This window comes from Strongyloides ratti (assembly GCF_001040885.1).
Source record: "Strongyloides ratti genome assembly S_ratti_ED321, chromosome : 2".
NCBI lineage: Eukaryota > Metazoa > Nematoda > Chromadorea > Rhabditida > Strongyloididae > Strongyloides > Strongyloides ratti.
Window position 1 is genome coordinate 15,133,717 of NC_037308.1, and position 14,053 is coordinate 15,147,769.

At 18.1% G+C, this 14,053-nt stretch overlaps 4 protein-coding genes across 4 annotated transcripts; 2 read left to right on the forward strand and 2 right to left on the reverse strand.

The window, feature by feature from the left end:
• Window positions 1–421: 421 nt before the first annotated feature.
• SRAE_2000480000 (Hypothetical protein) lies at window positions 422–2,080 on the reverse strand (the record flags this gene model as incomplete). Its single annotated transcript, XM_024643726.1, has 1 exon — window positions 422–2,080. One exon carries the CDS (start codon window positions 2,078–2,080, stop codon window positions 422–424), a length of 1,659 nt encoding a protein of 552 aa, XP_024509365.1.
• Window positions 2,081–4,738: 2,658 nt separating this feature from the next.
• On the forward strand, window positions 4,739–5,754 carry SRAE_2000480100 (LD29161p; the record flags this gene model as incomplete). Its single annotated transcript, XM_024643727.1, has 2 exons — window positions 4,739–4,768; window positions 4,816–5,754. The coding sequence occupies 2 exons, from the start codon at window positions 4,739–4,741 to the stop codon at window positions 5,752–5,754; spliced, it is 969 nt and encodes a 322-aa protein (XP_024509366.1).
• A 3,826-nt stretch (window positions 5,755–9,580) lies between these two features.
• SRAE_2000480200 (Hypothetical protein) lies at window positions 9,581–10,543 on the forward strand (the record flags this gene model as incomplete). The annotated part of the gene is made up of 6 exons (XM_024643728.1): window positions 9,581–9,884; window positions 9,932–10,026; window positions 10,070–10,172; window positions 10,221–10,258; window positions 10,305–10,396; window positions 10,447–10,543. 6 exons carry the CDS (start codon window positions 9,581–9,583, stop codon window positions 10,541–10,543), a joined length of 729 nt encoding a protein of 242 aa, XP_024509367.1.
• Window positions 10,544–10,677: 134 nt separating this feature from the next.
• Window positions 10,678–11,367, reverse strand: SRAE_2000480300 (Hypothetical protein; the record flags this gene model as incomplete). The annotated part of the gene is made up of 3 exons (XM_024643730.1): window positions 10,678–10,907; window positions 10,954–11,139; window positions 11,184–11,367. 3 exons carry the CDS (start codon window positions 11,365–11,367, stop codon window positions 10,678–10,680), a joined length of 600 nt encoding a protein of 199 aa, XP_024509368.1.
• Between the last annotated feature and the right edge of the window lie 2,686 nt (window positions 11,368–14,053).

Below are 14,053 nucleotides of genomic sequence, written 5' to 3' on the forward strand. Positions count from 1 at the left end.
GTTTCAAAAATAATTTATTATTCTCGAATGTTCAAAAGTATAGTTATATTAAAAGTTTATAGCAAAATATACTATATAAATTTTTATTTTAGTAAAATTTAATTTTCATAGAAATAATAAAATAAGAAAAAATCAATTTTTAAAAAAGTATTTATATATATTAATATTTGCATATACTTTTTGAAAATAATTATTAAAAACAAATTTCTTATTGAAACTATTTATTATACAATATAAATGGATTCTTTAAATAGTTTGAAATGAAATACATTAACTAAAAAAAACGTGGCAAACTAAGTTTACTTAGGAAAAAAAATATAAAATAAAAAAAATATATTCAATAAAAATTCATTTATCTATATTTTATTAAAATGTACTTTTATATTTATAGGTAACATAAAAAAAAAGTATGATGATATAGTTAAATTGTAATATCATTATTCTTCAAATACTTTTTAAAAAAAAGTGGATTATTAAAGAAAAGAAAGTATGTGTCTTTATTTTCATTAATTATTTTTGATACATATTTAAATTTATATCTTTTCTTTAATTTTAGTTGTAATTCTTCATTTGATAATTGAATAATTCTTTGGGATGAATCAACACCACACATATATGTTCCTTTCTTCATTACAACAATTAATAATTCAATAAAATTTGGAATTGGAATTAAATTTGGTGGTGATAAAAATAAAAATTTTACACTTTTTAGTTCAGTTAAACATCTACCTGATAACATAACATTATAAAGAAGAAGATTAGTTAATTTTCTATTATTATCAACTAATACAGATGCTAATTTATCTGTTTGTTGAATGTTATCTAATTCTAATGTCTCAATGAAAGGTGTTGAAGATAAAACTGATTTTGTAAAATAATATTTGGCCATTTCTCTATCATTTATTTGTTGTTTGGTAAACATTGACTTTGCATCATTAAATGTTATTGACACTTTCTTAATATTTATATTTTTTTTAATTTCAATTAAAGAAAAATTTTCTTTTATATATTCATAATGACCATTTCCTTGGATTAATTCATCAAACATCCTTGAATCTTCATTAACAAACATTATTTTAAGATGAAGGGATCTTAATTCAATTAAATTATTTATTAAATCATTTAATTTTTTTATAACTTCAATTGTTTTACATGTTGCAGTAATAGAACATATTTTATCATAACAATCATCTGGTATTGACTCCATAAAATATTCTAACTTTTCTAAAGACATTTCTTCATCAAAAATTAAATCAAATTGTATTTCACTATCGTTAGGAATAGATAAAATAATATTTTTTAAAAAATTAATATTATTTTCATTAAAAAAAATATTTAATTTAATAACAATAACATCTTTGTTCATTAAACTATTAATTAATCTTTCAATATTACATACTTCAATGTTGTTACATTTTTTTAATGAAAGAGCTTTTAAATTAGTAATATTATAAAAAATATTTTTGCAACTTTCATTTTTATCATCATCATTATTATCATAATAAAGAAAAAATTTTTCCAATGAATTAATATCAATACCATTAATAATTTTAATTTTTTTACTTTTCAATTCTTTTATAATAAATGATAATAATGCTCCTTCATTCTCAGATGAGTTATCAATAAATTGTAAACATTCAGCATTTTCAAATAAATCAAATATTTTATCAATAAAATTTGCACCTTCTTTTCCAAGTTCTTCCAGAACAGATACATTATTTTCCCCAATATTAAATGCATAATAGATAATTATTTCTTTAGTTAATGATAAATCTTCTTTACAGTATAAAGATAAATTTTTATATATTTCATCAAAATATTGATATCTTTCTTTTTCTTCACAAAATTCTCCAACTAAATGAGATTCATAGGTATAGTCAAAATTTATTTCTAATTTATTTGAAGGTTTTATTATACATTCAGGTACCTGAATTTTCATTACTTCTTCATACAAAAATTTGTTAACTAAAGAAACATTTTGTAAGTCTGTTAAACTATCAAAATATTTTAAAATTGATTGAATAATTAAATTTTCTGATAATGCTTTTTTGACAGATGGAATTTCTTCTTCTTCATTCATTTTTTTTTAATTCTTTATATAAATATCTAAAATAATATCATAAAATAAAATAAAAATATTACTAAAAAAGTTGTTTCATTGTTAAAAAAAAAATAAAATGGTATATAAATGCCATTGTCAATTACTAGATATATTTATTCTTAATAAACAAAGCTTAAAAATATAGTAGATTAGAGATAAGTTTAAAATGATTAAAAAGTTTGTTTTCATTTGTTTTATATGACAGATCTAACTTCATCAACGATGTTAAAGTTTATTATAAAAATTTTGCCAACTATTATATTATATTTATATCATCTTAAAATCATAGTAATTTTAAAATATTTTATATATCTGTTATTAATAATAGATGAACAGTGAATAAAGTTAATTTTAAAAACCATTATATAAAATGTATTATGAACTAAAGTTATTTATAACTATATTATATTATTAAAGTATTATATATAATCAGAAGAATATTGTGTAAGTTAGAAAATGTATATATTTTTCAATTTTAGAAGTACGCAAATTTTATATTTATTGTTCAAAATTTGATCTTCAAAAAAATATTTTGCTTTTAAATCACATAGTTTTGTTTTTTTTTGCAATGAAGTTAATAATTTATTTATACTATTTTTTTAAAAAAATTTGTAATACAAAGATAATTTTTTAAAAACATATATTAAAACATTTTTTAAAAAAAAAATTATTATGTAACAGGAAGTTTATCTTTAAAATATGAAATTGATAATGTTAGTATATTTAATATTAAACAATTTTATTATATTTTTGCACTTTGAAAATTAGTATATAATAAAAACCATTTATTTTCAAAACTACCAATTAATTCTATAACAAAACTATAATTTAAAAAAATTTTTAAAGTTTATATTGAAACTAAATGGAACAACTTTTGAAGATGAAAATACAATGATATAAATTATGATTAATAAAAATATAAAAAAAATTAATAATATAAGTATTAATAATTTGTACCATATTTTTTTAATTTTAATGATATCACGATTGTAATCTTATTAACATTAACGTAATCAAATTAAAAAACATTTAATATTTATAAGTTTGTTTAATTACTAATTTTAAATTTTTAAGTAAAGTAATTATTAATTTTAAGGTGTAAATAATTTTATATAAATTGTTAATTTAATAAAAATTTAAAAACTGCTATTTTTTTAATACAAATATACTATAAAGAAATAAATCATATTTATTTAATTTTTTTTTTTTATAAAATATAAATTTTAAACTTTATGATATTTTATATTTAAATTAACATTTTTTTTTCTAATTACCGAGAAAAATTATAGGTTAATTATTTATTAATTTATTTTAAAAATTTAAAAAAAAGTTGGTATAATTAATTAAGCATAACTTAATAGTTTTATCGTGCTACCAATTAATATATATTTTTTCTTAGAATGTATATAATTTAATGACAAATTCAAGATATTTCCTTTTATTGAACATGTGATAAATTAATAAAAAAGTTATTACAAATAAATAATTAAATGTTTTTTAAATTTATTTTTCAGTTTGTTAATAATACATGATATGTTAATTTTTTAAAAAAAAGTTTTTTTTTTTCATGAAACATATTATTATTAAAATATAAAGCTTAAAGATCTAGTAATTATTATAAACATTAGTAAATGTATATATTATTTTAACAAAATATTAATAATTATGTTTCATATACTTGAAGGTAAGTTATTTATAAATTATATATGTTGTAACAAAAAAACAGAAAAAAATTTTAAATAATAGTTTAAAAAATTTTTTTTATATTTTGTAAGAATGAAATTTTTTAATTTACAATACATTAAAGATTAAAAATAGGTTAATATGCATATATTTTTATTTTTTTTTAAATTTAATAATAATTTATTATATTAAAATAAATACTTACTCATGAAATATGGTAGAGATAAATAATACAATTAATGTATCTTAAAATTATTTTGCTTTACATTTCATTTGATGATTAAACTTTGTTATTACATTTTAATTTTTTCTTACTTTATTTTCTATTGAAAATATTCATCTATCACAATAACAAATATGAAAATAGGGATATTTATAAGAGGTGGACATAAATAAAATGATATTAAATATAGATGAATAAATAAGGCATAAATAATTCTATATAACTTTAAAAATTAAAATATATTTTTTAAGAATTCAATTTTTATATAAAAGTACTTTTAGATAAAAATTATAGTGATTCTTTAAAATACCACAAAAAAAAAAGTTATTTTTTAAAATCATTTAGAATTATTTTACATAATATAAATATACATCAATAATTATATTTTGATCATGTATATTTGTATATATATATATATATTTATTCACCAATATCCAAACATTACTATGAATATAACTCATTTATTAGTATTTTCGTTTTCATAAACATTTTTTGTTGTTAAATTATAATCATATAATAATTATAATGTTTTGAGAATAAAAATTCTTTGCCAACAAAATTAATTAATTGATATTTTTTAATTCTTAACAATAGCTTTCCACAATAACAGAATATTTATTCATTATATAAATAAAATTTATTCTAAATTTTTTTTGCCATTCTTTTAATTTTTTCCATTTAAGTCTTTTAATTTTTTTTTTAAAAATAAAATAATGAAATATTTATATTTAATGGTAATTGTTTCGATTGTTTTTTATCAGGTATGTTTATATAATGAAAATACAAATAATATTTAATTTTTTAATAGATACAAATCTCAACTGAAACATGGTATAATGATCCAGAAAGAAATACAATATTACAACAAGTTTTAAAAAGTTTTGGTCTAGAAAAACCAATATATCTTGATATTCCAAAAAAAGATTTATTAAGTGTAACAAGAAATATTAAAAATACTATTAGTATAGAAGAAAATGATAATAAAATTAAAAAATATTTACAAATTGAACCTATTTCATATGATCATCCCTTCATTGTATTTAGAAGTGTTGATTTAATTAAAGATTCTATAAATATTATTAGCCTATCCTTAAAAATTGATTATATTTTTATAGATAAATTTGATGAAGAACCATTGAGTGCTAAAATAATTTTATTGTTAAATGATATTGATAATGAAAAAGAAAATCTTGGTGATTTTATTTTTAAATACAATAAAAATATTAATTCAAAAAAAACTTTTACCCTTCAAATACCGTTAAATTTAACAATTTTTAAAAATGTTATTTCTCAAATTGGAGAAAAAATAAAATTTTTAATTAAATTTAAAGAAACAACAATTCCAACAATAATAGAAATAGAAAACGTGTACCTTGAAGCAGTAGTTACAGATAGTAATGATCGTGTCAAACGACATAATGAAAAAAGTTGTGATAATGAGTTAGATAAAAATTTATGTTGTATAAAAAAATCAAATATTAATTTTGAAGAAATTGGTTGGAATTTTATAGTATCACCAAAAAATTTTCAAGCACAATTTTGTCAAGGTGATTGTTATCATTCTAGCAACAATATGTTACTTAGTGGTGTTTTAAATAAATTAAAGCATCTTCAAGATATTGAACACAAAAGTTGTTGCTATCCAACAGAATATATTCCATTAAATGTTAGTATATTCAAAAGTGGTCTAACTATTGAGACAAGAACATTAAATAATCTTATAGCTAAAAAATGCAGTTGTTACTAATATTCTTGCTTGATAATTAAAATTAAATTCTTCTTTGAAATGTAGAAATTTTATGTATAATTGTAAACTTTTATGTATCAAATGTGATTTTTATAAAAACAATAAAAAAATATATTTTTTTTCTTTTTCTTTTGCATTTTTATGTTTATTTTTCTTTGACTTATATAATTTTATATATAATTAACATTAATTTTTAATTCTTTGTTTAAATAATATAAGCAAATTACATTTTAAAATTATTAATCATTCAGAAATTTAAATTTAGAAATAATTATTGTTTGTAATATAAAAATAAAATTCTTTTAATGAAATAATAATTGTATATATAAATTTTTTCACTTTTTTTTTATTTATTTTAAATTTCATATTAAAAATATTTCCTGTTTAAAAATTACGTCATTTCAAATAATTTATCACTATTCATATTTATAATACTTGCGTAATATATATTTATGTATATATTTAATTGTTTCTAAATAAAAAATAGATATATACATAATTTCTTGTTGTTGCAAATAAAAAAATAAACATTTATCTTAATAAAAATTATTTTTAAAAGTAAAATGTATGTTTAAATTATTATTATTTATGAAGAAAAAAATAATATACTATTTATACTTTATAATTATAATAATTTATTTCATTGAAAATATAATGTTTGAAACAAATTTCTAAAATTATTTTAAAATGCTTTTTGTTATTAGAATATGCTTATAAAACAAAAAAAATTGGATAAATTTATATTTTAAAAACATTATTTATTTTGTAAATTGTTTATTCATTATTAAAGCAATTTTTATCATGTGCTACTTAAAATATTTTAAGTGAATAATGAAAACAAAAAATATTATCCTTCTTTGAAATATGTAGCATACTAATGAAAAATAAAATTATTATTTCATTGAAAGTGTTTCATCTTTAAAATTTTTAGTTATTTAATAGCATAATATAAATATTAATTATCAAAAAAATTTTAATTTGTTAAAGAAAAATACTATAATTTGATAAATTGAAGTAAACAAATGTAATTAAAAAAAACAATATTAAAAATAGAAAAATTATTAAGAATAATTATTTTAAATTTAAAATAATATTCTTTTCCAGAAACAATTTAATATTAAACGTCATTAAATCTCAACTAAACAAAAATTATGTATTTAATATTAATAAGGAAATAAAATAGCTAATAAATTGTTCATTTTATTTTATTAATGATAAATATCTCTTTTAAACATTTTATTAAATTAGCTAAAAAAATGTTCTGATCTATTAAAATGCAGAAATTATTAGCATAAAAAATATTAGTGTAAATTTAAAAAAAAATTATTATAAAGAGAAAACAAATTTTATATCATTAATTTCATTTTACTATTTTTATGAATGTTTATAAATCTGTTGTAAAGTCATTTATAATTAATAAAAATTATAAAAATTAATTATATAACAAAAAAAAAGTGGTAAATAATAAAAGTTTCACAATTTTAACTGATCCACAATTAATAACTAACTCTTTTTAAGTATTTAAAGATATAATTAATCATAAATTGTTTATGTAGATTCATTCAAAGCTAAGTATAAATCGTTGAAATTGTCTTAAAAATATATCACATTTACCAAATACAAAAATATGATTCAAAAAAATAAAATAAAAAGACCAAACAATAAAAAAGTAGAAACTAGAAGCACCAGAAAGGCCACAGAAAAACATGTAAATAATCAATAAATGAATCAAGACGATTGTACTTAAATTTATTAAAAAAAATTCTTTTTTTCCTTTAAGAAGAAATACAAAAAAAGTTTCTTTTTTTTCAAGAAATAAATAATATTTTAAAAACTAAAAGTAAAATTTAACTTATAAAAAATATGTTAATTATTATAAAATGTTTAAAAAATAACATTTTAATAGATGATAACAAAGTTATTTTATTGATAAAATTATTTTTGAGTATAAATATTTATGATAATCATTATTGTTATTATGCAGTTGATAAATTTTGGTATCAGTAAATCATTTACATTAAAACGAAGTATTAATCCAGGTTAAAAAGAAAAAACAATGAGAAAAATTCAAAATTTATTAAATTTATTTTTTTTTTCCGGTTTTAATGCCAATTTTTTTATTTGTTTAAAATAAATTAATGTCATTAAAAGATATAATTTATCTAATCGAAATTAAAAAGAAATTTAATATACTAAACAAATAAGAAAAATGTGTGAAATTATTTTAAACATTTTATTTTATTAACATTGAATTGAAAAAATAATTATATCATTTTTTAAAAAAAAAAATACATTTTTGATATTTTATTTTTTCTTTATATTTAATTTTTAAAAAGATTTATTGGTATTAATAAAAAAAAGAAGTGGATAAAATAATGGATAATCTTACGTCATAAAAAACAAATAAAATATAAAAGTTTAATGTGTCTTTTAGTTTTTTTTTTTTAATTCCGTATATAAAATTACAAAAGCAAAGCTTAAAATTAAGTTAATGTAAACTTTTTTTTATAAAAAAATTAATATAAATTGTTTTCTTGGAAAGTACAATTATTTTGATCTAATGAAACTGTCATTATATTTTTGCATACCAGTAATATATTATGGTCCACTTATGTTTTATATTTATTTACTATTCCATAATATTAAGTAATAAATTTTTTTTCATCATTTTATATATTCTAAATCTTCAAAATATTTATTTATCTTAAAATGGATAAAAAAAAGTCCCAATGAAATATGAAAATCACAATAAAAAGGTACGAAGATAAATTAAAAATAAAATGTAACTGTATGAATAGTTATAATTTTAAAAAAAAAATCAAAATTTTGGAGTAAGAATTTAAGATTTTATCAAATAATAAATTAAAGATTAAGATGAAATTTCATTTTTTTATATAAAAAAAATTTTAACCTTGGAATATAAAAAATTTGCTAAAAAACATAGTCAATTATTATTAAAATATTCAGTTGCAATAACTACCACTTAGAATTATATTTAAAATTCAAAGGCTTCTATGGCAAATTTTAAAACTTTCTAAGATGGTTGTAATAAATAAAATTAAGAAAATGTTGCTTTAGAAAAACTTTATAAACAGCAAGAAAAGAAAGCTTAATAAATGTGATTTCCAAAAATTTAACAAATTAAAAAGAAACTTAGAAAATTTAGTTTTATTTATTAAATAGTTAAAACAATCCCAATATTTTTGCTTCGAAAGGCATATAAATGAATAAATTTAATTATAAGAGCAATTATTGTAACAAACATTAATACAATTTTTAAAAGTAATGTTTTCTTCAGATTATTAAGTAGTATTTGAAAACTTGCAAATAAATTTAAAAAAAAAAAAAACAAAAAGAAGCAAAAATAACCAAATGAAGTAATAAAGATAATATTGAATATAAGATTAAGCATTTAGACATAAAAAGTTTCCAATTTCTATTTTTTCATACAATCAACATACAGTTTGAAGATAAAATGCCATTTTTATAAATAAAAAAAATTTACCAAGTATCTGGAATACCATTTCAAAATTTGAAAAAAAAAAAAACCGATCAATTGTTTACAATTATAGGAATTATTATTTATGCCTTTATTTATTTTTTATATATAATTCAACGATTGATTTAAATAAAATTATTATGATAAGTAAATTTTATCCTATTATTTAAAATATTTTTTTTAAATTTAAAATAAGTAAAAAATAACTAGAATATCTCAAAAAAAAAGTAAACAAGTATGTTGTGTAGGTAGGTCAGTAAAAAAAACGCTATTTTTTTTTGTTATATAAAAACAATTAGGTGTTAATAAATTTTCCATTTTATAATTATGAAAGTAAATAATTTTCTATTAATCTATTTTTTATGTAAATTATATTTTATTGAGACTTGCATTAGAGCTCGGATTGATGATACTGTAACTACAAGACGATTTCCACGTACAACTACACGTTCTGTTACCAGAACAACAACAAGAAGGCAATCTACTAGTACTACTATTGCTTCTATTACAACTACAACTACTAAAAGACCATTTTGTGGAAATATAAGAGGTAGAGCTAGATTATACATTGATCCTAGTGCCACAGCTACCGGTGTAACAAATTCTATTTTTGGAACTAAAGCTGGTATAGGTATATAATTAAATAATTTCTTTTTTTAATTAAATTAAATATTTTAGAATGTCCATTATGTGGTAATACAAAATATTTTGCATCCGCACAAAGTGATGTATTTGATGGTTCTGATACATCTGGAGCAATCAATACATATCAGGTAAAAAAAAACAAATAATAAAAATAATTACATTTTTTTTAAGTGTCCTATTGATCAAAAATTATGTTTATGTGATCAAAATTTTAAGTGTTTTGAGGAAAATAATCCTACTGTAGGAACAACTTTATATCCATACTGTACAACACGTAAATTTATTAAAATATTTTTATTTTTTTATTTAAATATATTTATAGCTACTAGTTGTTATGTATATTCTATACTTTCTGCACAGGTAATAAAATTATAATTATAATTATATTATTATAATAAATTTACAGAGTGACGCAAATGGTGTATTTCCTTCTGGTGGTGGTAAAGGATGGACTCCAGCTAATACAACAACTCCTAATTTTACATTTAAAAGTGTCAGGTAAATTTTATATTAAAAAAATTTTTTTTAAAAAGTAAATATTTTTTAAGATCGGGAGTTTTTGAAAAAGTATCAGCAATTTCATGTAATGGATGCCCAGTTAATTTATCAGATAAGAAATGTTTACCAAATCAGCCAACTTTTTAATTAATATTACATATAAAACATATTGTTAAGTTTATAATAAATTTTGTTAACATATCAATTTAAAAAACATTTAATTCTAATTAAACTACAATTATTAAAATTATTATATAAAATATTTTTTTTCTAAATAAAAATTAGGCCATTGTAAGAGTTGTTGGTAAACAAGAAGGACTATCTAAAGGTACTGGACATGTTCCACAACCAATTGCACTAACTTTCATAAATTTACCACTTGAAACAGGAAGAAAATTGAAATTTGCATCAAGTGTACCATCAGGTGTCCATACTGGACCACCAGTAGCACCACCAACTCCCATTGTATCTTGTTGTGCTGAAAGAATAGCGTAAGCATTACAATCAGCAGCTAAAAAAAAAATAAATATAATATATTTGTAAGTATTTATACTTACCTGTAGTACAGTATGGATAAAGAGAAACTGAAACTGATTTATCTGTTTCTTTGTAACATTTACTTGTATCACAAATACATAATGGTTGAGCATCTGGACATTGATATGTGTTGATAGCATCAGTACCAGCAAAAGTATCAGCTGCAGCAGGATCAAAGTATTGAGTATTTGCACATTCAGGACATGCTATAATAAATTTTTTTTTACTAAATAAAATAGAAAAAACATACGTGTTCCAGTTTTAGATCCAGCAATAGCAGGATTTGGTACATTTGCAGCATTAACACTAGGATCAAGATAAACCATAACTTTATTGTCTTTTTTTTGACATTTTGGACTGGTGGTTGTTGATGATGTTATGGTTGCAGATGTTGTTGTACTTACAATTGGAGAATCTGTTGGTTTAGATGACATACAACCATAAGTTGTTGATAATAAAGTCACAAAATAAATAATAAAAAGGAAAACTTTATGCAACATAATTAAAATGTTAACAAAATATCATGATATATCTCGCTAACATTTCTTTTATACATTTTATAAACTTTTGCCAACGGTCATAAATTGACCTAATATATGATACTTCAGATCACAAAATTTCATTAATATTTGAAAGAAGATGTTTTATAAATTTTTACAATAAGAATAACATAGTAATTGTTTAAATGAAACAGTAAACCGTCCTATTTTAATTATTAATTATTTAAAAAATTACTTTTTTATAAATTGGATATATCACTATCACAATATATTGCCTTTATTCATTAAATAATGTTTGACCTATTATTTAATAGTTTTGGAATATCTTTAATTGAAAGATAAAGAGAATTCCTTAAAGGTAAATTTATCAGCAGTTTTCACTATTATTTATCTAGTACCGTCCTATATAAATATAATATTATAGAAAATAAATGGAACTTTTTAGTTTCAATAGGAACAATTATTTTTTTAAATCAATATACAAAAAAAATAAAAAATTATCAAATTTTTTTATTTAAAAGATATAATACTTTTAGCTACGAAAAAGTAAAAAAAATAATTTTTTTTAATTATATAATAAAAAATTTAATTTAATAAGATAATTAAAACATTATATTATATAAAATTTATAGATATAAATTGCTATATTTATTACTTTCTATTATTTTTGTTCCTAATAAAACTTTATTGAATATATTCTGGATATATTTTTTCTACAACATGTATACTTTTGCTTCACTAGAAAGTCAATAGTATACTTTTTGCTAGAATTATAGCTTTAAAAAGACATATTTTAAAGAAAAAAAAATTGTCCTTGCTAAGAATTTTTTTTATCAAATGCTTAAAAAAAAATTAATGTGTTAAAATTTTAAAAAAAAAACTGATTATAAAGTTTTTTATCAAAACAAAATAGTTTTTTATCAATTACATTTTATTTTATATAAGAGTTACAAAAATACTGTCCCTATCAAAACTAAAAGTACCAAGTAATTATTGGAAATTAATATTAAAATATTTTATATTCTGATTAATTAAGATAATTCCAAATAAAAATATTATCTAAATTTCTTAATATAATATTTTCATATAATCCCTTAATGTAGTTTTATATTTTATTATTATACATTTGTTTACTATTACCTAACAAAATCACTATAATTTTGTTCTTTTAAAAATATCAAAATTTCGAAATTTAGATAGTTTAAAAATCACCGGAACTTAAGTATAATAATTGTTTAAAAATAGTATTATCAAGGTTTCCACCAAAATTTTGAAATACTATATATAACTTAATTTAAATGACATCATTTTTTTTTAAAGATTATTATTTTTTTATAAACAAAAAAGTGATACATCCATGTAATAAAAATTGAAATTAAAATAATTGCATACTAGTTTATCGCATGATCATAAATAATGCAATATTTATAAAATTAAACATTTTTTAGATGACAATTGATAATTCAATTTGTAAATAAATAAATATAAAAATAAAAAATGATTATAAAAGTTCTATAAAATATTGATATATCTACTTTTTTTTAATTACATTTTTTCTGATTATAAAAAATATCATTCATGAGTCTTAAAACTTTTTTTTTTATCATAATAATGTCTACCTTATCTCTACATTTAAAATGCCTTTCAAAAACACTTGGCAAATTATAATAAACCATTCTTCTGATTATGAGAAACTTTATTAAGTTGATTACCAATAATTGAAAAATTTTAAACTCATTATACCATGTAAAAAATTTAATTCTAAGTCATTGGTAGAATAACCGTTAATATTTTGTTCAGAAAAAACTTTGGAAGAATTTTCTTAGTTTTCTGGTAGTTTTACAATTGGTGTACAAAGTAAATTAAATATATTTTCAATAATTTTCTTAAGACAATAAAATATAAAAAGCAAGCTAACAGAAAATTCTAATAATAACATAGGATTCAATAAATTTATCTGACAAATCAAAAATTTAAATAATAACTTTACAATTTTTTTGCTAATATTCTATGAATTATAAATAACATCTGAAATTTTCGTTTGAATTATTGACAATGTTTAAGTTTTTATTAAATTTTAACTTAAAATATTAAATTAATCTTCAGACTTTAAAAGTTTTATTTCCATTAGAAAATATACATCACTTTTTTGTAATTCTTAATCATCTTCATTGTTTTATAAATTCTTTTTCTACATTTACCTTTTAATAAAAAATTAATATTACTATTAATATTATTTTTTTTATGTTCAATAATTAATCAGAAATTTTTATCAATGTATGAAAATTTTTTTTATTTGATATTAGAATAAATTTAATATTTTTTGTATCACTCATACATGTTTTTATTTTATAACCTGTTAAAATTACACTAGTAATTTCAAAATATGTGCCTAAAATAGTTACAGCAGCTATTATAGTATTTCTTGTAATTATTTGTGTTCTCAAAATAGGACCAGTTTCAAATATATTTGATTGTGCAGCATAACCACAGGTTATATTAACTAAAGTGGTACAAATTAATTCAGAAATATCAATTAAAATAAAGTTTCTAATACTTTGATTTTTTGTATTTTGTATGATTGAATTTTCATTATTTTTATATTTTGGTAAACATTATT